Below are 24,491 nucleotides of genomic sequence, written 5' to 3' on the forward strand. Positions count from 1 at the left end.
CGCGCATGAGAAATCAAACGACCCGCCAAGAACGTACCGTAGTCCCAAGTGCCGTACTATTGCCATATAAAAAAAAAACTGCACCTCGAAACAAAACAAAACAGCTTGTAAAGGCATTCAAACTCAGGTTTAAAGTATGAAACCATTGAAAGCGCTGAAAGCTCTAAATACGGTGAAGCGGATAAGTACTATAGCGGCCGAAGCCGCCACCTCGTGAGCCAGTCATAACCGCCGTAGCGCGTGCGTGCTAGAACACCGAACAGACGAAAGCAGAGACGCGCCATCTCGCAACTCAACTGCTGCTCCTTACGTCTTGAATTCTTGTGTTCCTCTACCCAAGGATCTTATCGTTGCTGTAAGTGTACCGGTTCTAATTAGTCTGCCTCATGCACGTTGGCAGCTCTGTCGGTACTGCCTGCCTTCGGTCCTCCTCTTACGTTCACTGCGGTGATTTTTACTGCTTGGTGGTGTTGATGAAAGCTTTATTTGAAACAGGGGAATTTCAGACACTGAGGACCTTGGGCCCCCACTCGGCACCACTGCGCAGAACTCGTTGTGGTAAGTGTACCGGTTCTCATTCGTCTGTCTCTTGCACGTTGGCAGCTCTGTCGGGACTGCCTGCCTTCGGATCTTCTCTTACGTTCACTGAGGTGACTTTTACTGCTCTTTGGTGGTGATGAAAGCTTTATTTGAAACAGGGGAGTTCCAGACACGAAGGTTCTTGGGCGCCCACTCAGCCCCACTGCGCGGCCCCACCTAAAACGCGGAGGCTCCAGACCGGGTCCTAGGAGGACACTAGGGTGGTTCAAGCCTCCCAAGGGGTAAGGTGCTCCAGGCACCGCAGGGGAGGGTTCTGTTTCGTACATAACGAAATCACTCCACTGTGAGAGATGCATTACTAGGAGCGGCATGATTCTGCTCAGGCTGTATTATCTATAAACAAAGATAAATTATAAACTTGGCCTGCTTCCAAATTCTCACTCCCGGTTTCGCGTCTGCGAAGTTGAAATGGTTCTCTGAGCCATTGAACTTTCCCTGTCGCGTTCATTTGCGATGAACCGTTGGATTACATTGTTAAATTGCAAGCAGTATACTCAATTCTTTTCGCGCTTGATTAAGTGCGACGGGTCACCTTTTAATCGCAACGGCCCGCCACATATCCACGAACCCAACACTCTGCTTCTCAGCGTGTCATTGCAAACTATTTAACTTCTCTGTCCGAATAAATTGTCTCTCTTTTTCACGTCCGTTTTAAAGGGACACTGAATGATATATATGGGCATATTCTAGTGCAACAGATCCGTATAAGTGGTCTTTGAGGGTATTCGAGTCAAATTTCTGTGTGGACCCTATAGTTTAGAAATCATTTTTTAAAAATTGCTGTTGGCCTAGCTCTGTTAGGCCAGGATATACGTATCGAAAGCGTGGCGACTTCTGCATCGGAAGAGTTAATATATGAAACCCGTGCATTCACTAGATGCGCATTTATTTAACATCAAGCCCTTAGCCGTTATGGTGGAGTGCTAGCGTCTCTGCCTCAAACGCCAAAGGCCCTGGTTCGATTCCCAGCCTATACACATGTTTTTTTTTATTCAGTGAGTGTGCGGGGGTTTCAGTGGCTCCCATAAATAGTGCGCCACCAAATACGTTGGTTAGCGGTTAAGCGCGTAAGGGCGGGTACGGGCGGCTCCGCAGCGAGGAGCGTGGTGTGACGTCATGCCAGATGCCGCGGCGAGCGCGAGGCGTTCCCCAGCTGCAGCCGCTGCTAGGCGACGGCTCTGTTCCTCCTCCTCGGGAGTGCCACAGCGAAATCTCAAGTTCGTGGCCAATGTAACTCGCTACAAAATTTCTGCTCGTAATAGCTCGCAACCGATTAGGGCGGCACCTCACCTCCGAATCCCGATGACGTCAGTGGGCAGTCTGGGTATGTCTGGGCGAACTTCAAGGCTCGCCCAGACTGCCCACTGACATCATCGGGATGCGGCGGTGATGTGTCGCCCTAATCGGTTGCGAGCTATTACGAGCAGTTTTTAAAAATGATTTATAAACTATAGGCTCGACACAGAGCTTTCATATTTGACTCGAATATCCGCAAAGACCACTTCTACAGATCTGTTGCACTAGAGTATGCCCATCGAAATTGTTTCAGGGTCCCTTTAGAACGACTGTTTTCTGACATATTTTACTGTTCGTTTGTTTATTTTCCTGCAGACTTATCGTTAAATGGCGTCAAATGATGACATTCCTGTAAAAGTGGCCGTCCGTTGCCGCCCGCTCATATCCAAGGAGATTATAGGAGGATGCCAGGAATGCACCGTGCTAGAGCCGAGCGAGAAGACCGTGGCTGTTCGTGGTGAAAAAAAGTTCACCTACGACTACGTCTTTGACCAAGACTCTAGCCAAGCGGCTGTATACGAGACCTGTGTCTCCAAAATTCTGCCAAAGATATTCTATGGTGAGCATACTTCTCTAAAATATACGCCCCTCCCCCCTTCCAGTTCTTTCCTTTCTGATCCCGCCACTGGGGTAGGTCCGAGAATCGCGAAAAGGTCAGTCAGCTGGCACCTTGCTTACATGCGACTTGGGGTGAACAACGGTGCTGGTGCCACAATCAGTGCAAGAATTTTGACGATGAAATTCGTCGTCAGATTTTGATAAGTGTGTCATTTGGCTCCGACAAATGTGATGTTTACTTCTTAGGTGTGTTTCCTCAGCACCCGTTTTTAAGCTTTCAAAATTCTTGTTGGCTTCAGTCATCCTGCTTTCTTTGCTGCTACTGCTCGCATATGCAAGCTGCCTTCCTGGCTGACATGATCATCACTTATAATCATTTATTATACCCTTAAATGCCCTGGGTGGGGTAATACATAAGGGAGAGAGCAGGTAGCGCATAAAAATAACACAAAAATTGTTGGCCAAAACGACCATGAAACAGTCAAAAGGCTCAAGTACAAAATCACGCTTCAAGTGATAGAGGCACTGTAATGATAAGAGGAAGCAACAATTTATGGCATTATGGCAAGTAATGGCAAGATGACATGTCAGGCATTGTTTGCATCTACCAGGATCACGTTCGATTACAACATGGTCAGGAGGCTGGTTCCACTCCTTAATTACGGCTGGCAAAAAAGATTTGTTAAGGGTGTTAGTAGGTCCATGTAAGCGACAGATGCTCATAGAGTTGAACAGACGATATGATGTGTGCACTGTTGGAACTTGTAGAGAATCACGGAAATTGGGGAAGTCTTGTGGTACAGTTTATGGAACAGACAGAGACGAGAAAATTTACCTCTAAAGGGTAGTGGGCGGGTACCGAGAGGCGTCTTAAGACTGCTGATGCTGTAGCGAAAGTCATAGTTTGAAGATATGAAATGGGCGGCGCAGTTCTGGATGGATTAAATTTCGTTAATTAGGTACGTCTGATGGGGGATGCGTATTCGAGCTTCGGGCAGATAAAAGTTTCGTATCCAAGTTTACGAATGAATAGCGGTGATAGCGAAAGTGACCTTCTAATGTGTACCCTGTGTACTGTACGTTGTCAGTGCACGTTAAAGAACCCCAGGTGGTCGAAATTTCCGGAGCCCTTCACTACGGCAGTGTACTAAATGTCAGCAGCTAGTTTTGTGATATGCTGATTCTATGTTAGTTTATTGCTGATAAGGACGCCTAGGTACCTGTAAGACTCAACCTGTGATATGATAGTTGATTTTAGTGAATACTCATCAGAAATGTTAGAACGTTTAAGTGAGACGTGCATGAATTTGAATTCTGCTGCGTTCAGCTCCATCATCCAATTTGAGCACCAAATTTCAGTTTTACGTCAGTCGTTCTGAAAGGTTATCTGTTCATGGTGAGAAGAAATGCGACGGTGTAACGCGCAGACTTCGGCGAACAGACCGATGGACGATGCTATGCGAGAGAGGAGGTCATTTACGAAGGCTAGGAAAAGCAACGGTCGAAGGACAGAGCCTTGGCGCACCCCGAGATTACTTTGTTAATGGCGGAATGACATCCTCGTATGACTGTGTATTAAAAGCTGTTCGTGAGGAAACAGTTAATCCAGGATAAGGTCAGGCATTCGGGAGGCGCTGCGTTTGATCCCCAGTGCCGCCGGGTACAAATCGGTTTTCTAATGGGTACAAGATTTCCCGCCGCCTGGTGCTCCTCTCTTCTGCGAGGAGATGCTTGGGAAAAGGGTCTTCGACCAAACCGTTGCGTTGACGGGCCAGTGATTCGTTCCGCCGTCAAGCAACCCTAAGTCCGCCTCATGCGGTAAAAGCCCCCTTGTGTCCCTTCGAGCCTACTTATAACGGTCGCTATTGTAACGAACGCTCGGTTATTACGAACGAGGGCGGCGTTCCCGTCAAAACATGCGTTATGGTGTGGCAATGCGTCTCACATAAAACGAACAACCGTGACCATACCACCCGGTTATGTAGCGAATGAGGAAGCACCGTTAAAACGCGCGCTTTCCGCCTCTGCGCGCACACCGAAGAGTACCCCAGCCTCCATGGTCTCCCCCAAGAAAGTGTTAACTACCCCCCCCCCAGAAAAAAGTAATAAACAGCGGCATTGTAACTTTGGAAGCAGTATGACGGAAGCAGTATGACGGGGCAGTATGAATGGAAGCAGAATGACGGGGCAGTGCTGTTGGAAGCGAAACTACGGTCCACGGCCGGTTATCAACCAATGGCAGCAATGCGAGAAGTTATGTCTGCTGGCCCATCCCATCACGTGGCCTGCCTTGTGTACACGCAATCGGATCTCCACCTTCTGCCCTGCTGCCGCACACAGACAGCGCGTAGACGCCTACCAGTGGGCATCACTCTTGCTTAGCATGTCGGCACCAATAAATGAAACTGAAATCACACAGTACCCGATGTTTTTCGTGTGAACCGCTGGCCCCTACCTATAGTTTGTCCGTCTATGCAGCTTTACCTCTGTGCAAATTATTCTTGAAGAACCTAGTAAATGCGGCGAGCTGTCTCTTTGGTTGGAGTCCAATGCGCTGCTCGAACGTTTTACACAAGGGTGGTGCATACTGCACGAGAAAAGCACTGCGCGCTGCGAACACGTTCTTATAACTTTGTCAGGACAGAAGACAAGTACGCCAGCCTACCACCAGTTTCCGCCAACGCCTCAGTCGCTTTCGGTGGTACAGTTAAGATTTATCGAACTCTGTTAGATCAAATTATGCTTTATATCCAATAATTGCTGAGCACCGTAAAGCTACAATGTGAATGTATAGGGAAATGTACGGCTATAGCGTACAAAACTTAGCCGTCACATCCGATAGATCGAACTTCGGGCAACACCGGTCCAATTGAGAACCAGAGATATTTTAAATCTATCCACAAATAGTCCCAATCATTTTGAGATACACGTGAAACATCCGTAAGATCATTCACAAGAGAACATCTGTTAGTAGACATCCGCTGGAATTGCATTTTGTGATATCATCAAAATGTCGCTTTGTGCACATCGCTGAGACTCAAACAGGTGACTTTCTGTGGACGTTCACAAATAGACACGATTAATTTAGGCAGGATCGCGGTAGCATCACAAGAAACTCATTTCATTTGCCTTGTCTGCTAATAGGTTAACGAAGGTCTCGGTTCTGGCAGTCTTGATGCCGTAGGTAGCATAAGAGAGTTCTCTCACAGTTCCCGCCCTCACCGTTAAATGACGTTTACGTCACACTCGCGGTAATACAGGACGTTCTACGTCCACCGCTATGGTCGAGGGTGGCGCTGGTGAACTCTCTCAAGGTTCGCTTACACTCAATAAACATAATACCCACGAGAGCAGCAGATTGGGACAGCCGTCGCCGTAGCTCAGTTGATAAGAGCATCAGACGTGATATTTGGAGATCGTGGGTTCGGCTTCCCACCGTCGGCATGGTTGTTTTTCTGCTGCTTTATAAGTAATCTTCTTTAGGCGATAGATTAATCTAAGTATTATTATCCACTGATTAGCACTACACATTAAAAAATGAAAGACAAAAACATTTCCCTATGCACCTTGGTTTCGGTTACTGTTGGCTCCCTTCATAAGTTTATCAAAACGAGCCCCTCATTTCCGTTACCTTGTCTGCTAATTGCTTAACGAGGGTCTCAGTTCTGGCAGTCTTGATGACATAGGTAGCATAAGAGGGCTCTCGCACATTTTCCGCCCTCGCCGTTAGATGACGTTCCACGTCACACCTCCCGCTAATACAGGACGTACTACGTCCGCCGCTATGGACGAGGGTGGCGCTGGCGAACACACTCATGGTTCGCTTACACCCCAATAAACATAAATTTCCCCGAGAGCAGCCGATCGGACAGCCGTCGCCGTAGCTCAGTTGGTAAGAGCATCAGACGCGATATTCGGAGATCGTAGGTTCGGTTCCCACCGGCGGCATCGTTGTTTTTTCTGCTGCTTTATAAGTAACCTTCTTTAAGCGACAGATTTATATATATATATATATATATATATATATATATATATATATATATATATATATATATATATATATATATATTATCCCACAGATTATCACTACACATTAAAAATTTCTTTTTAAAAACACTCCCCTATGCACCATGGTTTCGGTGACTGTTGGCTCTCTTCATAACTACACGTATATATATATATATATATTATATATATATATATATATATATATATATATATATATATATATATATATATATATATATATATATACATATATAGCAGACTTTTTAAAGAAATAAACGGTTACTCTTGTATGACTTGTGTTTTGGCTGCAGTAGCTTAAGTCCACCAACTACGATACAACGAACGCTATCCCTGTGACCGTCGGATTCGTTATAAGTAGGTGCAACTGTGTTAGTGGACTGGTCCCGGTCGTTTTCCTTGAAGAGATCCAATGAAGGCAATATTTTTGTTATTCGTCTACTGGTTTATTTTATGTTCACTGGAAAGATTTATAAAAAATTGACTTTTTCACCTGTAATGTTTTTTAGTCTGCATACTCGACAAAATGATGAGTTGTTTTTATTGGCAGTTCTTCTTCAAAAAGTGCAGTTCTACCTGAGCCTTCCTGTGGTTCTTATGAGGTGCTGTTTTTGATGTATTGCAGTTAAAATATTTCCCACTAATCTTAATTTTGGCAACCAACACAGTGCCCTGTGCAACAAAAGAGCATTGACACGTTATTTTCTTTCATCACAAATAGCAACAGCAAGCATCGCCACTGGTTTTGTATCAACCAAAAATTTACAGCTGATGTACAGTCTCCTTCTGTTGAGTGTGTGTAGGCTGAAGTGGCTTGATCCAGCTTTGTGTATGAGAAAAGCTAAGCGTTGTGGAAACCTAAAAAAGCATAGGCATTCTTTTTGAAAGCGTCTGTTAGAGAAAAATAATTGTGTAATGATTTAAATAAGATGTAATCACAGGCAGTAGTACAAATTAGGCATGACATCCGTGGCCGCAAACACATGACCTTCCAATGTTACATGCAATGCTTTACCACTGAGCTAAAGTGGTGGCGGTCTCAGCTCTTGCTGTCGAATGCATTCATGTTGTGTGCAGCGTAATCTTGAGTATTCACCAGCGTTGCTCCCCAACTTTGCAGTGGACGACGTATATCCTGTGTTGTCATTTGGCTTCAGTGACTGTTACCATTTTTTGCTTTTCGCCCATTCTGACAAACCCTTTTTCCCTTTGTCCTTCCTTCATCTAGCTGCATAATATGTAACGAGTTCATGACCATGTAAATGTTTGAAACCGTGACTGCCTGCTCTGTGTTCTAGGATTTAATGTCACCGTGATCTGCTACGGGCAGACGGGTTCCGGTAAAACCCACACGATGGGAATTCGCTGCTCAAAAAATGCTGACGATGAAGGCATAATCCCCAGGGCAATTGGGGACATCTTCAAGAACATGACAACAACCACAGGGAAGTCTTTTCTTGTGCGTGTGTCGTTCTTGGAGGTGAGTGTGTTTTCTGCAATACATGAACGTTGGAATTTTGTCACATAAGCCATTGCATAGTGAACACAACCAAACTATTTTATGGCAAGAAATTGTTAAAGCTGTTCTGCCTAATGGGCGATTATGGTCTGTTTCTCCTCAAGAGCCAGGCAGAAAAAAAGAACTTGTCTGGAAAAAACTTGGTCCCTGAGCGGTATGTAAACCACTGCCGGCGCAAACATAACAGCTTTGTCTTCCGATGCCTTGGACAATTCGGCTACCGCCACAGTTTGTACCTGCTCTCGCTTTCCAAAATACAAACGTGCGTCGTAAGTGCATTTCAAGAAATTATCTCACATTTTAAAAATGAGACATGAGTGCTGCATGTGCAGGATTTGCTTTAAATGCGAGTCCTCCGGTCACCAGATGCACTAAAGTAGTTGAAAACGATACTAACTGGAGCTTCCTACCCCTGCCTGGGAGCGAAAGCATGAGGAGCAACAAGACTGTGCCATGCACGAAGCCAAGTGCGATTGTGATGGATCGTCATGTCCAAACTTAGCATGGGCATCAATCAAGCCGCAAGCTTAGCCGTTGCAAATTTTTGTTTGGCATCACTTGTTCTTCACTCTAATTTGCATGCATGCTTATCGCTTACTAAGTGCCACCGCATGCTGTATGCACCTTGAGGATCTTTTGCATTCAATGGTTCGCTATAAAATCCCCGTAACCTAGAATTTGAACATTCAAGTGCAGCCTTGCTTCGTGCTGTCACACTGTCCAGAAGTAAATGTAAATGTAGGGTGTTGCATCATGTCTGTAGCATGCAAACTGGCTTCTTATGGATTTTTTGCTGTTGCAAATTTCTTGCAGATATACCAAGAACAAACCTTCGACTTGCTCTCAAACAGCAGAGGGAGGGTGCCACTTGCAATTCGGGAAGACAAAACTGGTACAGTAAAGGTGAGATTCCACTCCTATATTCTACATCCCTGCACAAACTGCATAAAAAATAGTATGCAACTTGAATTTTATCTGCAAGGAAAATGTAGTACCTGGCTGAGCAAGCAGTTCATGTTTTAGGGCCCTACATCAGTAAAAAGATGGGGTTTGCTCATTCTGCTACACTCTCTAAGTAATGTGACTGAATTTATGTGCAGTATGCAAAACATACCTTGCTGTGCTTGTTTTGTGGCCTAACCTGTACAATTTTGAACTCTTTATCGCACTTCCGATTTGCTTGGGGCTCCTTATATTTTTTTTTTTGGGGGGGGGGGGGGGGGGGCGAGGAGTGTAGTTCTTTCTCGTTCTGCGTTCGTTCCCATTTGCAGTTTTCACCCTGCTCACGAAGACCTGCTTATGCAACAAGCTCTCTTATTTTTAACTCTACTTTTGTGTGCGCAGGTTCCCAACCTGACAGAACACAAAGTGGCGACCGCAGATGAGACAGTCAGGCTGGTTGTCATCGGCTCTGCGTCCCGGATCACTGCGGCCACAAATATGAATATCTGCTCCTCGCGGTCGCATGCCATCCTCACACTGACAGTGGAGCAACAAAACGAGAGCGGAGGTGCCACGACGGTGGCAAAAATGAATTTTGTAGATCTCGCTGGTTCCGAACGGGCTGAGAAGACCAAGGCAATTGGCGAGAGGTTCAAGGAAGGTTGGTCACTGATATTTCAATGTTTCAGCGAGTATTTTTCGATGGGCGACTCCGTCGGCAGTACTGAACTGCACGAGCCGCCACAATAGCAATAGGCACAGTTGTCAAACTGCAGTGACAGATGAAAGGAATTGGCAGAAGCATAGAAAAGACGCATTGCTGTCGCACTGCCTGCAAAGCCAGTGGTTTAAATAAATTTTTTTTAATGTACTAGCACCTCTGCCCGCAGTGAGAGATTTCAGAAATGTCCACGTGGTCCTTTGGCGTCACAGAAACCCAAAAATATCGCAGAAAAATGTTCCAGGAGTTGGATTCGAACTCGGGAATCCCTCGTGGGAAGCAAGTACTTAGCCTCATAGGAATGACGAGTGCCGTCTTTCTTGTTGGATAGAGTTGAACATAGTCTGTGCAGTAAGGCAGCAGCAAAAAAAAACAAATAAACGTCAAAATATTTAAAATAAAAATAAAAACAACAAAATAAAAGTGAAGAAAAAAACGCAACAAAAGAAGGATGATGCGGTGTGAACAAGGAGGTGGTGGCAATGGCTAAGCAGTAGTTAAAAGCAAATAAATGAAAGTTTGCAATGGCCAACGAAAGGTGTTTGCAAATGGCTAAGCAGTCGTTAGTGTGGTCAACTGCTTGCTAACACATTCAAACCTTGCACTCAGCAGCGCATGATCTTTTTCATTGATGTTTTTTACGCACCTTTTACTCTGCCATGTCATCTCTGAGAGCTTTAGTTCTCGTACTTTCTGCAGTTTTCTCGGTGTGTGTTCAAGGCCAGCAGTCATATGTTACATGATGCATGGAGAGAAATGTATCGTTTTGCTATGTGCCTTACTGCATATCTCGCTCAAGTGGTCTGGAGGACGCCTGGCCCACGTTGCTTTTGTTGTAGAAGGCCGGCATCTCCTCATAACTCGTATCTTGTACACACTGCGAATAGCATTTTTATTGCTTGATTTTGCCAGACCTAGCGCTTGTGATAATCATTTCCGTCCTGTTCTTGGTCATATGTTGCTTTTTTAATCATTTAGTTACCACTGAGCTTGAATTTTTTTAATATTTCTCACCTCCAAAACATGGCTGAGGTTGTACTCCCAATTTGTTTGCAGGCATGAAAATAAACCATGGCCTCTTGTCTCTTGGCAATGTCGTGAGCTCTTTGAGCGAACGAAAATTCCACGTTCCGTACCGGAACTCCAAGCTGACCAGATTGCTGCAGGGTGCGTACAGAAATTTTCTGTCTGTGCGGCTCTCTTGGCATTCCTGTTTTACAGTTTTGCATTTGGAATGTGGCACTTATTGTACGCTCTGCACAGCACAGTGCACAATTTTTCTTGTCTTCATAGACATCTAGTTTTGTAGTGTATACAGCCTTTAAGGCATTGGTATCCCTACTACCTCGGTGAGCTGTCCCACGCAGCTTCTGTTTCCGACCCCTGTGTAGCATTTTATGTGGTGCATCAATTACAGCTGGTTATGCACGCACCCAATCAAAAGACAAATTCAGTACTACTTGAACACATTTCTACTCCGGCACTCAAGTTTATGAAACATAGTAATTGGCAAAATACTTTGGCTTCATCGTCATCTTCGCACAGAGCCTGGAAAAAAAAGACTTGTGCAGCTTTAATTCTGCAGGTTTGGAAATTGCCGGGAATAATTCAATCTGGAGTAATGTTCCCTTGATGCTAAAGAATTGTATGTTTTGCCAAAATTTCATTCTAAAAACTTTTGGTGGTGAGTGTACTTGTACATCTTATCTCTATTGACTCTCTGCAATTCAAGATAAAATAGTGCTTTAGTGCATTTCTAGGCATGCAAACTCCTCGGTCGGCAGTGTTATTAAAAAGAAATTGCCCGAGCAAATATCCCAGTAAACATCCCGACCGGTAGCTTATCTCTTCGTGCTACAGTTACTATTATGCATTGCTGTCTGTATCAGTTTCGTACCTCTCAAATAATCTGCATGCTTTATGAATCTCTAGCCAAGACAGTGCAATGACGTATTTTGGAGTAAGTGTCATTAATATTAGTCTATGTATAATCCCATGCAATTCAATGAATTTCTGCGGCCCTGTAATTTATAATGCAAATTTTAGCGGATATTTTGTGCTGGCAGGTTGTCCCGGCTTGCTTAATTCGAAGGCCAGGAGTGATATGTCAGAATGCCCGAGTTCGCAAACTCTAACACCAAAGTGCACTTGGTAAAGCAGCGTTACTCCGCTTATAACTGGGGTGCAAGCCCACTCATAGCAGCACAATGCTTAATCTTGCTCTTCAGTGCTTCACATAACATTATGCAGACAGCAGTGGCACTCAGACAATTAGTGCGTGGTATGATGGCTTCACACTGGCCAAAGTGACCTCCTGCAGTTTGCTGGTGCCTGACTCCCGTTTGGTAGTGTTCACTGCTCGAAACTCGCTGATACGAAATACATTGAACACTGGCCGAGCTGGCTGGATGGACCCCACGCAGTCTTCTTGTTTCTACTCTTCAGCTGAAAGCTTCTGCGCATGCGCCTAAAAGGTGCGTCGCGCATCGCGCCACTAACCTCGGATATCTGACCTTGACCTGCACTCTTGCATGCACTGAGAAGATTGTACAAAAGTATCGGCGAACGGAGAAAAGCTGTGCCGTTAACCAAGTACAGCCAGATAGACGAGCGACTGTGTTCTGGAAACGTTGAAACTGGCATGGCGGAATCTCAGGCAGCCAGCAGTGATGTGGCAACCATGACGACTCCAAGCAAGCCTTCACTGTGGAGCATTTAACTGTCAAACGCTGACCTCAGTTCTGTTGAGTGCATTAGTAACGACTGCGAAGTTCTGTAAGCAGTAGTACATTATGTGCTTGCTTTTTGCTTTTTTTGTTATTTTATTAATTCGAATCTCTGGATAATTAACAATTCAACGGGGCACTTTGTTGACCTAAAGGGCGGTGAGGCGAAAGCCCTTAGCGCGGTGTTGCTGCTTGCATCATTGATCTGTGGTTAAGACGTTAATTAAGCACATACTTGTTTTTAAATGCTGGAGGCACTGCAGGATGTTTGGGAGGCATCCGTCGTCCGATTCGACGCCTTTCCGCACTCTCCGGCGTCCTAGACAAGGAGAACTGCATATGCACTGGCATGAAGTAGCGTAGTCATTAGCACGCTCGTCTGCGGACCGGAAGGATGGTGGTTCGAGTCCAATCGTGCGCAAAGGTTTTCTTTTTCTTATCGAGTTGAAGAGCGTAACGAACAGACGAACGGTATGACGACACATCCGTTGTCATGACTTTCAGTTGGCGATTCAAAGGATGGGCAGGATCTCAACCGGGAGTATGAGCCATTGAAGGCTTTCGCCTTAAAACTGTTCGACTTCATCCATTCATGCTCCTTTAGAGTCTATGAGAAAATATAGCCTGTTAATTCGAACGGTAACGGTTTGCGCCACCGGTAACTTGAACTACGCGCCTGGGCGGCCTGGGCGGCCTGGGAACGCATCGAAAAAAGCAGCGCTCCAGTGAGGCTGCATGACCTCTTTGGAGATGTGAAGAGGGTAAAATTGGTGTGCGAGCTGGGAGGCTGGATAACCGTGGAGGCAGGGCTCTTTCCGTGTTATCGGTAGCATGGTGACGGCAGCTACGCGAGACCTCAGAGATTTGTACCCGGCTGTTGCATGCGTTGCTTGTTAACGCCAATCTCGAAGGCTTCAGTAGCTTGCTGGGTTAACTTTTGTTGTTGAGCGATGAATGGCGTGACCAGCGGCGGGATGCTATGGTGACTCGATGTAGTGCAATGCCATACAGGGTGGAGACACCGCCTCCGTGACCGCCATTTTGGGGCAAGCGCAGAAAACGCCGGGCAATGATACGGTGGTTGGTATTCGTGTTCAGCATACACTTGCGTAAGCAGGCACAGATGTATAAAATTTTTGCACATATACTCGCAATTCGGATCTTTCTGCTCACAGACATAAAGAGAAATGTATTAGCATGTACTTGCATGCATAGCTATAGCTCCCGTAGAAAATGACTATTGTGCAGCTAGGTCAGCATATACACTTACACCGTCTCGGATGCTAAATTCGTGATGGAACAGCGCAAAACGCCGGGACAGGAGACAAACGCTTTGTCTCCTGTCCCTATGTTTTGCGCTGTTCCGTCACAAATTATTAGCCAACATGCCCAAGCTGCTGCCCTGTCGGATGCTCAAAGTGGTTATTTTTAATATACAGTGACTGCTTTATAATGCAATGCATTGCGGAAGTGCCTGGCATGAATGAATTTATGCGGTGCATAACATGCATTAGGCTTCGATTGCTTCTCTTGCTACACGTCAGCTAATTTACGTTTTAGTCAGGCGCGTATATCGAAACTGCTTTGCATCGCAGTAGTCTATGGTAAGTCATTGATAATACAGTTGAGCCGTGATAAGTAGGCTAATATCCGACATGTGTCGCAGGCTAATGAACACATTTTATTGCAGAACAGTTCTCAGGAAACTTTTTGAAGCTGTCTCTGGCTGCACGCCTAGGAGGAGGGATTTCCTGCACTGATTATTTAATGTTGGTCCCGACTACGGCTTTCCTGCCATACAACTTTAATTCGGGTGTCATATGGCCAAATATAACATCACTACAGTTTAGCTTATTCTCGGACGGGTACTTGCGTACTTGACAGGGGCCTCATGAGGTGTCACTACATGGCAAAGAAAAAGCTGCATTCGGAATGAAATTTCGTGCTGCGCAGGTAGCTTGCTTCCTCGCTATCGCTTTCGCAAGGAGACGCCGCTGCACCAGTTAACGACAGAAGTTTCGTCGTCACTATTCGAACTGCAAGCAATATACTATAAACAAATTTATCCGCGAGGACCTAACTTTTGTGCTTTTTCCGAATCACAATAACCTCCCAAAAATTGTTTCCGCAATAAATTTGAGAAAAAGTAGCTCTAAGGGGCCTCTCACCTGTGATTTGCGCAATTTAGTACTCGCTAAAATACCAGGTGCTAAATTCCAGGACGGCTGACTTACAGGATGGTTTTTTGCAAACAAAAATCGTTATTCTGATCATAGAGAATTTTTGTGGCGCAAAAGCATCTGCGTCCAAAGAGCGCCATGGCACAAAGTATTTGTTGTTTCCTCAAGGCGGGGACAAAGAACCATTTCCCAAGCATTTCACCCGGATTAACCCGAGCACCAGGCTTTAGCAGGGTGAAATGCTTGAGAAATGGGCCTTGTTCGCAGACTGAGCTCTCATTTCATACTTTGCCCACAAACGGAGTTAGTGCTAGGGGAGATGCATCTGTCGCCCTCCAATGCATTTTTTTCTGAAAAGGAAAGAGGGGAATGTCCCTTAATATGCGTGAACCTGAAGCCCGTCGGTTGCCACCAGCTTTCAAGATCGAGTGCAAAGGGCAGTTGTCTAAAGGGTACAATGGTGCATTGCTTTGACAATTACCAGGCTCTATACTTGCTTCATTTGTCCGCGCACCGCGGCTCTGAACACAAAAGGGGAGAGCGCTAGTCACTACAGATCGCTGTGATGCACTCTTCGAATGATACTAAAGTCATGGGTCACTCATTGTGAGTGACGCTAAAGATTGTCATGTGTCAGGGATATAACAGACACAATTGTCCATATATATTACCTCGTCAGCCATCACACACCCATGAGTTCAATTGTCCCCTCGAAAACACGCGCGCTTCTCCAGATGCCAAAGAATTCGATGCAATGCTTTTGATATTCACGTTTCTAACCATGTTTCGAGTCACTTCAACGATGAAGAAGGTATACCAAAATGTCCGGTAACCACAGTGCGAGATTGGTGAACAAGATAAAAAATTATTCAAAACTCGAAAAGATTCACCTTAAAAGAGAATTGGTGAAGCGTTATAAAATAATGTTATTGCTACCGGGAGCGCATAATTCCGTACTACATGTAGAAAAGCAGCACCGGTACTGTGGCCTTAGCGGCCATCCTAAGCAGTGTGTCACGGCGTAATGCTTTAAAATTGTCGTCTGTTTGCGATAATTAATGCGCCAAAATGCTTCAAGAGAAATTGAAACCAAGTGTGATGTCGACGCAATAGTGTGTTATCAAATTAGGATGTGGCCAAAAACCAGGCTTATAGGTTTGGCAGTTTGCTACTTCGGGTCAGAAGGCTGGAAAATCAGGCAGCGTACGTGCAGCCACACTGAGGATTTTTGCGTTTCGTCCTAAACAGTCGTTCAACGGCCGCGACTCTCAAGTGTGAATCAGCAAGTCGCTGAGGTTGTGCTATTGTTTTGGTAGAAAAGCGGCAGTCTCGTGACGGTCACACGTTGATCGATTTTCCAGCCTTGTGATGGTCACACACACCCTTTGCGCCTCCGGTGCGCCCTCCGCTGCACAAGCTGGGGCACACCGAATGCTGCCTTCCTCTGCTTAAGTTTTGAAGGGGGAAAAAAGAGGCCTTCAGATAGTTCGGGCTTGAGAAGAGAATGTGATGGTCATTGCCTTCCAGGAAAAAAAAAAGCAAAAGGTGATGACTGAATATTTCAGAACAATGAAATAGGGTACTGGCTCTAACCGACTGCTTCCCGATCACAGTGTTCCGCATATTCTGTTCACTTTCGTTAGTTCGAGCTTTAGTTAATTCGTACTAGGTTGACGTCCCTGCCGAATTCCAATTAATGAGCTTTTATGTAGTTTGAAAACCTGCTTAAGCGGTTAACGGCCTTTAGATGAGCTCACTTGGTTCCTCGCAAAAAGCTGGTATAGTTTGGCTTCTGACGAACCTGTTTTGTCGAGTATATTTTGCAGCTTTTAGCAGGTTTTTTGACTGAGCACATAAAACAGTTGCGTAGTCATCACAGGATGTAACAGATGGTTGTACGTGTTCTGAGAATTGCCTATACACGTCAAAATTGTGACTCACCGCATAAGAACTAGTGTGATGCGAGCTGTGGAATGGTGGGAAGATTTTGCGATCCTGGCACACCGTGTGTGCAGTCCTATGCTTTGAGCACTAGCGCAAAACTGGGATTGATGTGCGGAAAGTTATATTTTTATCATTCTGGCATGAATGATTACCTTGTGTGTTTTCGTTGAAGTTTTAGGGACCGTTCTAAAATATTCAAATTATTTTGACTTACTCACAAGGTGGTTTGGCGTTCGTGATATGACTAATAAGCTTGTTTTACTATGGTTACGCTGTACCTGTCTTGCTATCCAAGCTTATAGAGGCATGGTTTTCAGCTTATAGAGCCCTGAAATTCGAGAACCGTTATTCCGACTTTTCTTGTGTGAAGTATTAGCCATTTAATGTTTAATTTGAATATTCTTCAAGGTCCGACGGGTTTTTTAATTGGTCAAAGATCTATTGTGTTTAGTATGCTCGTGGTCTGTGCAGTTTATCTTCGGCATACGACACTACATTTTGTTTGCATGAACTTTCTTAAAAATCTGTCACTCCCTAGCATTTGATTTCCTCCCCATTCTTATTTATTTACTTTTTTTCCTCAGATTCGCTGGGAGGTAGCAGCCACACTGTAATGATTGCCTGCATTAGTCCGGCAAGCGGCAACCGTGAGGAGACGCTGGACACATTGCGCTACGCAGACCGCGCTAGGAAGATCAAAAACAAGCCAACGGTGAACATCGATCCAACGCAGGCAGAGATCGCGAACCTTCGCCAGAAGGTGGGCTTCTCTTCGCAATGCAAGCTTAAGGTCACCGTACAGCAAACAGCATTCGTGGTACTTGGATGGTATTGCATCGATGGCCACTCAGTACCTTAAGCAATTATCATATTTATCGGGACGTAACGAGAGTTTTTTTCCTTTGTGCGTCGGTTTGGGAACGCATCTTGCGTTATATCCCAAACCAAGGTGCGAACATAGTGTTTTTTTTTTGTTTTCGGCTACTTCTACGATAGCTACAGCGAGCTTCACCACTTGACTCGCGAGCTGCTAGAAGACTACTTTTCGGCAACCTTGGGCTGTCTCTCGGTGTGCATGGGCAAAGGCGAGGGTGGCGCGGGCCGATGAGAAAGAGAAGACACTGGAAGAGATGAGTGAGGTAGAGAAAAGAAAGAACGGAGAAAAGAAAGAATGGGCACTGGGAGCAGGCCGCACGAAGCGTGAAGCAGCGGTGGCACTGCAGCAATGGCGGCTGCTACTCTACGGGAGTCTGCATGCATCAACGTGTCGAAGGCTTTGCTGCACTCTTTGGCTTCGCATGCATTACACCATGATATGTCGTTTTGCCAATAATATTAACGCACCTGTTGCTTTCATATTTTTGTGTGCCGTCTCCATTTTTGCAGAGCCCTCGGCTGTAGCTGGCTTGAACAGGCTGTGGTCGTGTTATACAGTTAAGCCTGGATTTAACGAAGTTGGTGCAATCAGCAGTTTACTTTGTGACACTGTAATTTCGCTGGATAGAAATTCGTATTTAGCGTGCCAACAATCTTTCAGAGCATGTTGCAGATTCCTCTCGGAAGAAAACGTCACTTGCGGTGAATACGGTCCTTTCCTTTTGTCTTCCTTCGCCGTCAAGAACAGGTTTACCCGTCACTCGTATGCCCGCTAGGATTGCATGTGCTCATGTTGTGAGCTCGCGAGCCACCTCAGCATGTCTACCACGCTGAGCATTTGGCCGATGACGAGGATCGCTATACTGTCTTGTGTTTCACTTTGCTGTCGTCATCCTCATGTGATTGCCCGAGCACTGCCGACTCGACACATTCCGCCGCCACCATGCCAGCTCACCCCAATCCCACCTTTTCTTTGGCGTACTTTATTTTGGGACCTATGCTATAATTAATTCTAGCAGACTTCCACTATAAAGGCAGTCATTATTAATTTAATTTGTTTGGTTTTTAGCGGTCACGCATGTGCATGCTGTTTTATGCATGCATGTTATGTAAGAAAGGACAGATTTGAAAATTTGGGAGGTTTCTCGTAGAAAGCCAAATATTCAAGATTGAGAGTGCCTGCCTTAAAGAATTCAAAATATTACCTTGCAATTACTCAGTGTGCTCTCAATTACTCAAAGTGGGCAATTACTCAAAGTGTCCCCTTGTGGCGCGGTTCGGGTGTCCACTGAGATATGTGAGACCGTTGCTGTGTCATTTCCTATCCTGAAAGACAAATAAATTTTAAATTACTACTACTCACTACATATTGTCTTCAAAGAATATTCGTACAAGCGTAATTGTAACGACCTCGCAAAGGGCTCAGCCACCTAGCAGTGTACCTAGGGCTTGGACATTTCGGTTTAAGCCGAACTAAAACGATAAGTGTGCGCCGATGTGAGTTTTTCAAATTCAGTTTCAACCGAATTCTGAATTCTTGGCATGCAAGGCAGAGATAGCTGGCTGTTGAATGCAAGTACGCTGAGTTAAAGCTGAAATTTAGCAAGCCGGAAGCCAGGGGCATGAAGCGACGATAGTGTTGTTGAATAAGCAGCGCAGCTGTGTGACTTGAGGTATTGCTCTTCTAGTTGACGCGCCTGTGGTAACGGGGAAGCAGCAACTCCTCACCATCTGCAAGCTAAGCTCTGTTCCTTCACTATCATCACCTGCTTAGAGCAGCTAGTAAGTTAGGCAGGTTAATCAACTGCATGCAGGACACTGACACGGAACCGTGCATGGGCGTCACGAAAAGGTAGGTTCTGGCTACCACGAAAAATTAGGTGGCAGTTCCATCCCTGCCATCAACACAGAGACCACGTGATGCCCTTCCCTTGCGCTCAGCCCAGCGCGACAACCCAGTATTAATAAGTCAACCTAGACCTTAGCGGTAAATTTCAACTTTCGTTTTCGTCTTGCCGTTATCTTGTATAACTTGACTTACTCTTTTAATGAAGGCAGCAATTTCTTGTACAAGCACAGCTTGAATTAATAATGTTTGCACTCTGATTGCTGGTAAATAATATGTTCGTGATTACAAAAACACAGGCAGACTTCAATTGGCCATTGACTACATACTATTGCCGCATAATATTACCGGGAAAGGTCAATATTTCATTCCTCAAAATATTATTCGGCGAAAAAACCGAGACCTCGGTTCTGATATAACTACCGATAAAAGTTCGCCAAATTTTCAAAAATAAATACCTAAAAGTCGAACCCCTTAGTATGCACGTATAAAATATGACCAATAATATAACGAAAGGGGGAAGTTTTACGCTGTAAAAATGATCGACAGATGTACATTTGTTTTTCACTTGAGCCAGGGGATCTTCAGTACATTGTAAATATCCCATTAAAAATCCGCTAGACGGCACACGCATGCTTCAAGAAATGATGGCGCCACGTCAATCATTTGATGTACTAAGGCATATACTATGCACTTGTTAGCGTAGCGAAGAAAAAGCATCACTTGGATTGGCCACGTGGAAAGCACGCAAACAGAACTTTATTTATTCTCATAATAATGGAGGAAGAAAGGGAGTCGAATCTTCCGTACTAGAATATCGGGCATTGCAGGATTCCCAAACCAGGTGATATGAGATTGGAAGGTATTGTGGACTGACCTGTGAGTATAGATTACTTCTTGAGTTTCGCAGAACACTGAGGGGGACACCCTCAGTGTTCTCACGTGTATTCGCAGTAGTTGGCTATTGTGGCTGAAAATTTTTGAGTGTCCCTGAGTCACTTACCCTGTGCGAATTGGTTCAACATGCGTTTGCTCGCTCACAATGTTTTGCAGCTCCAGGAGGCTGAGGCTGCACTGATGAGGTGCACAACTCATGAGGTGCAGAACCCAATAGCATCGGGTGGAGCGGAGGACGCAGAGCTGCTCAAGGATAAGTTGGAGCTGGCGCTTGCGCACAATGCGCAGCTGGAGACAGAGAACAGGCGCTTGGCCGCCAAACTACAGCAGGCACAGGACCAGGCGAGAAAGCAATCCGAGCAGGTGATCTCTGTAAGTGCCTTGTTACACAGCGGTTACTTAAGTGGGTTCCACGCAGCCCTTGGTTTCCTTCGACTTGCTTTCTGGGTTCCCCGAGCACCTAGATTGGTACGTGCCTCAACCCCCCCCCCTCTTTCGTTTTATCCACTGCACTTTGGGAGTAATCGTGCTGGTGTTGCTTATAGCAGATTGCTTCGCTCATTTTTAATTGAATTCGTGCATTTTTCTAAGGAACTATGGACCTGCATACTCTTTTCTGCATGCATGTTAAGCATGAAGGGATGTAAGCAAAGGCACATGGGGTTCTTTGGTGCTTTTTGAAGGTTTTGAGCTCCGGTGAGGCTAAAAACATTGAAAAAGTTGTTGTAGTGTCCTGGCTTTAATTAAACTCGACTATAAAGAAAAATTTGAACGCTAAGGGGATAGAAGGTTTATTTGAATTAATGGGAACATTTTTTAATAGACTTGATATAGGTAGGGGACCAAAGCATCAGTTTGAGTACACTGGCTGGCAGATCAAGCTGATGACTGCCCATTACGCCCAGATTCCATTTATCTGCTGCATTAATGGGTAGGGTAGTAAAAACGTTTATCTAGGACTATAATGTTGGTGCACACCTAAAGCAAGGTGGAGGCTGCTTTTTCAGGCTGCAGGGAAATTGGCCGTGTTTTTTTTCCTTGAGGGCTGCAAAGGAATTGCATGAGCTTTAGTACTTCCTTCAAAGGCAGTTTATATATGTGTCCATAACATCACGTCGACATTTAATTGTTGAAGAGCCTTTATTTTTATTTTTTTCCTTTAAAGTTTTCCTTTTTTGTTTGACTACTCACAGCTACAAGGCTTCTTTCTTGCAGCAGCTGCTGAAGCAGCAGCAGCTGCTCTTCAGCAGCTGCTGCCGCTGCTGCTGCTGCTCGGTGGCCTGCACTCTGCACAGCGCAAGCATTTCAAAGCCAAGCTCAATACACTTCCTTAAGAGTGAAAATATCAGCCGCACTCCCCGCACCCCTCTCCACATTTTTTTGCTAATCATGGGGGCAATTATTACTGTGCGCCTGTTGGCGGGAGGCAATAATTTCATGGCAAGATTGGCCTTCTCATGTTATGTGATTGTAACTTGAACAACTACTGCCGCCGTGAAACTGAAACTTGAACATTGTTTCTGTGACACATTCAGCTCAAAGTGCTCAGAAGTAAAACATTACTTTCTAAATGCTTCAACGCCGATTGAACTGGAAAATATTTAGTTTCGCATTGTTTTGAGTAAACATTGCTTTAAACGACGCTCGCTGTATCAGCCATACCTCTGCGAGGAATTCTGACAGTACCATGACGGCACTGCGGGGGTTGGCACAGGCTCTCTTCTGTGCTTTAACCTCTTTCCTCTGGTCTGTACGTACCATGCAGATACTGGTGTTGAATATGTGACTTGGCAGGCTCAAGATTGTTACTTTGCGAGAAAATTTTGCACAGAAACTACTCATCAGTAAGCGCACAAATAAAGACGTAATAACAAGTGGCTGTCTGGGAAATGCAGGTCCCTCATATTACCACTATTTTCCATGTGCATGTTGGTAATGTCTCCTGGTTTTCCCTACAGCCTATGGAAAAGACTGTCAGCAAGCTGGGCGAGGAGCACGCGCCGGCTGAATGCATGTCTCGCATCAAGGAGCTCGAGGCCAAGGTTCAGAGACTCGAGAGGGGCTTTGAGCGGAAGATCCTTGAGGTCAAGAAGGAACTCCAGGTGGAGCTTGGGCGTGCAGTACTTTGTTATATAGCTAGGATAATTCTTACCTGCAAAGCTGCTTATTTCAGCTGCATGTTACGCATTTGCTTCGTAACTTGTAAAAAAGTAGTAACTGGAAAAAGGCGTTGTGTCAGATTAATATGCCTTTGCTCAGGAGCACTGCAGACAAGAGTGACATGAATATTTCGCATGCGAATGAGTTGTGGCCAACTTGGTACTTTGTGAATGGGCACAAAGATGACTGCGAATAAATATGTTTTTGGCGCACTGCTAATGCCATTAAATGGGCCCGTCGATGCCCCCCGCGCCAAAGGACACCATTATTGAACACGGTTGTGTGGTGCGGGTGCTACTCGAACGTGTAATATGCACAAGCAGACTTCACGAATTGTGAATTTGGTCCATTGTGCAATTATATTCTGCAAAATCAGGTTACACCAGCAGCACTATTGCATTGTGCTGTATACCACCGATGCTGCTTCGTCAACATTTGCCAGAGGGAAAAGCTATTTCTGGATTCTTATCTAGCGTCATGCCAAGAATTAGAAGTTCGTTCTTTTGCTTCGCAGGGTACTTTGCTTTGTGATGTCTACATTTACTATAACAGTGCCCCACATTGCACATACACAAACCTGTTCTAATACCTTCTGTGTATGTGCGCTGCAGGAGCTGTCCTTGTTCAAGCACTCGGCCAACTCAACGACTGAGTCTCACCAAGACATTTGTGCCTCACTGGTGGAGGGGCTGGAGGGCCAGGTATTTTTTTCTTGTCAGTCACTTGTACCCGCCGCGGTGGCTCAGTGGTTAGGCTGCTCGTCTACTGAGCCGGAGTACCCGGCTTCGAACCCGACCGCGGCGGCCGCATTTCGATGGAGGCGAAACGCAAAAGGCGCCCGTGTGCTGTGCGATGTCAGCGCACGTTAAAGATCCACAGGTGCTCCACATTATTCCGGATACCTACTACGGCACCTCTTTCTTCCTTTCTTCTTTCACTCCCTTCTTTATCCCTTCCCTACGGCGCGGTTCGGGTACCCATCGAGATAAGAGAGACAGTTACTGCGCCGTTTCCTCAAAACCGCTTCTCAATTTTTTTCGCTCATTTGCCGTGCCGAAAAAATAAAACTGGCAACGTTTTTAATTTTAGTGCGATAGCACTACTAGGCAAACTTTCTGATTCCAGGCAGCCGTTCGTACGTCTCTGAAGCCTGCTTTTTGGCAGGCGGTCCACCTACGCACCGGGTTGTGGACATCTTGCCAGGTGTGCACAACTAGGAGGCCTGGGTGAAGGGTACACCTGAGTGAAGGCCTTCATGGTAAATGCTTTCCGGGTAAAGGCCTTTAGGTACAATGCTTTTGGGATGTAAGGACCTTACGTGCCCATCATAACTAGTGCTACTAAATGATATTCCGCGCTTAGCCATGCTTTATTAAACCGTCTGCTATCTTTTATTCCTGCACACAAGGCCTCAACCAAGACTAATTTGTGTGCATTTTATTTTTCTCCTTCGTGCAACTTCTATAGGCCCAGGAGATATACAAGCTCCAAAACGCCCAAGATGAGCCCAAGAAGAAGACTGAATAAGTGAAGACTCTGGAGGAGGACATACCGCCACACTCGTGACTGTGCAGTCAGTTTGTCTTCTCAGCTGACTTTGTGAAGGCTGAAGTGGTGTGGCAAAGAAATGCCGACCTTAGCACTCACTAGTGTAGAAAAAGCCAGCCAGCAGTCTTATCACCCTGTGATTTCTTTAACGTTCTGAAAATACACATCATCTTTATTACATTTTCTTTGCTAAGTGCTCTTCATTATTTGACAGCTCTGCGATACTGTAGTGATTAGAAGCATGCCCATAGTGCCATTGGGAGAACTAGGAGTTGCAGCCCTTTTAACCAAGGACAGTGTAAACTTGTTATTTCCAGCTTGCTAAATTCTGACTTCTGCATTAATTATACCTCTGTCACACGGGCAGTTTCGATCCTCATTGAGTCAATGCCCATCAAATCCAATGGAGATCAGAGGTTGTCACGTGGCCACTTTCAAGCGCAGTCGAGTCGGATCCTGCTTGGATCCCAAGCGCTCTTGAGGTTTCAAGCATAGTCGAATGCTGGCATTGACATTTTCGCCTGCAATGGTCTAGTAAAACAAAAGAAATTTAATAAAGTAAAAGCATGAACATTAAAGTATAAATTGGTTAAAACTCATGATCGACCATTTTTAGGACACGATTCCTGCTACACAGAAAGGGGATTGTTCG

General features: G+C 45.3%; 1 protein-coding gene and 1 long non-coding RNA gene across 2 annotated transcripts; both read left to right on the top strand.

Annotated features, from left to right (window-relative positions):
• Positions 1-268: 268 nt before the first annotated feature.
• LOC144095353 (uncharacterized) lies at positions 269-2,432 on the top strand. The gene is made up of 4 exons (XR_013306721.1): positions 269-355; positions 496-558; positions 699-821; positions 2,212-2,432. It is a non-coding gene; the product is annotated as an uncharacterized LOC144095353 (long non-coding RNA).
• A 5,402-nt stretch (positions 2,433-7,834) lies between these two features.
• On the top strand, positions 7,835-23,968 carry LOC144115883 (chromosome-associated kinesin KIF4A-like). The gene is made up of 8 exons (XM_077650496.1): positions 7,835-7,960; positions 9,344-9,602; positions 10,719-10,829; positions 17,097-17,272; positions 20,288-20,503; positions 22,090-22,233; positions 22,903-22,992; positions 23,759-23,968. The coding sequence occupies exons 1-8, from the start codon at positions 7,835-7,837 to the stop codon at positions 23,816-23,818; spliced, it is 1,182 nt and encodes a 393-aa protein (XP_077506622.1). The 3' UTR covers positions 23,819-23,968.
• Positions 23,969-24,491: the final 523 nt, after the last annotated feature.

The sequence above is a fragment of the Amblyomma americanum genome, chromosome 1 (assembly GCF_052857255.1).
Source record: "Amblyomma americanum isolate KBUSLIRL-KWMA chromosome 1, ASM5285725v1, whole genome shotgun sequence".
Classification (NCBI taxonomy): domain Eukaryota; kingdom Metazoa; phylum Arthropoda; class Arachnida; order Ixodida; family Ixodidae; genus Amblyomma; species Amblyomma americanum.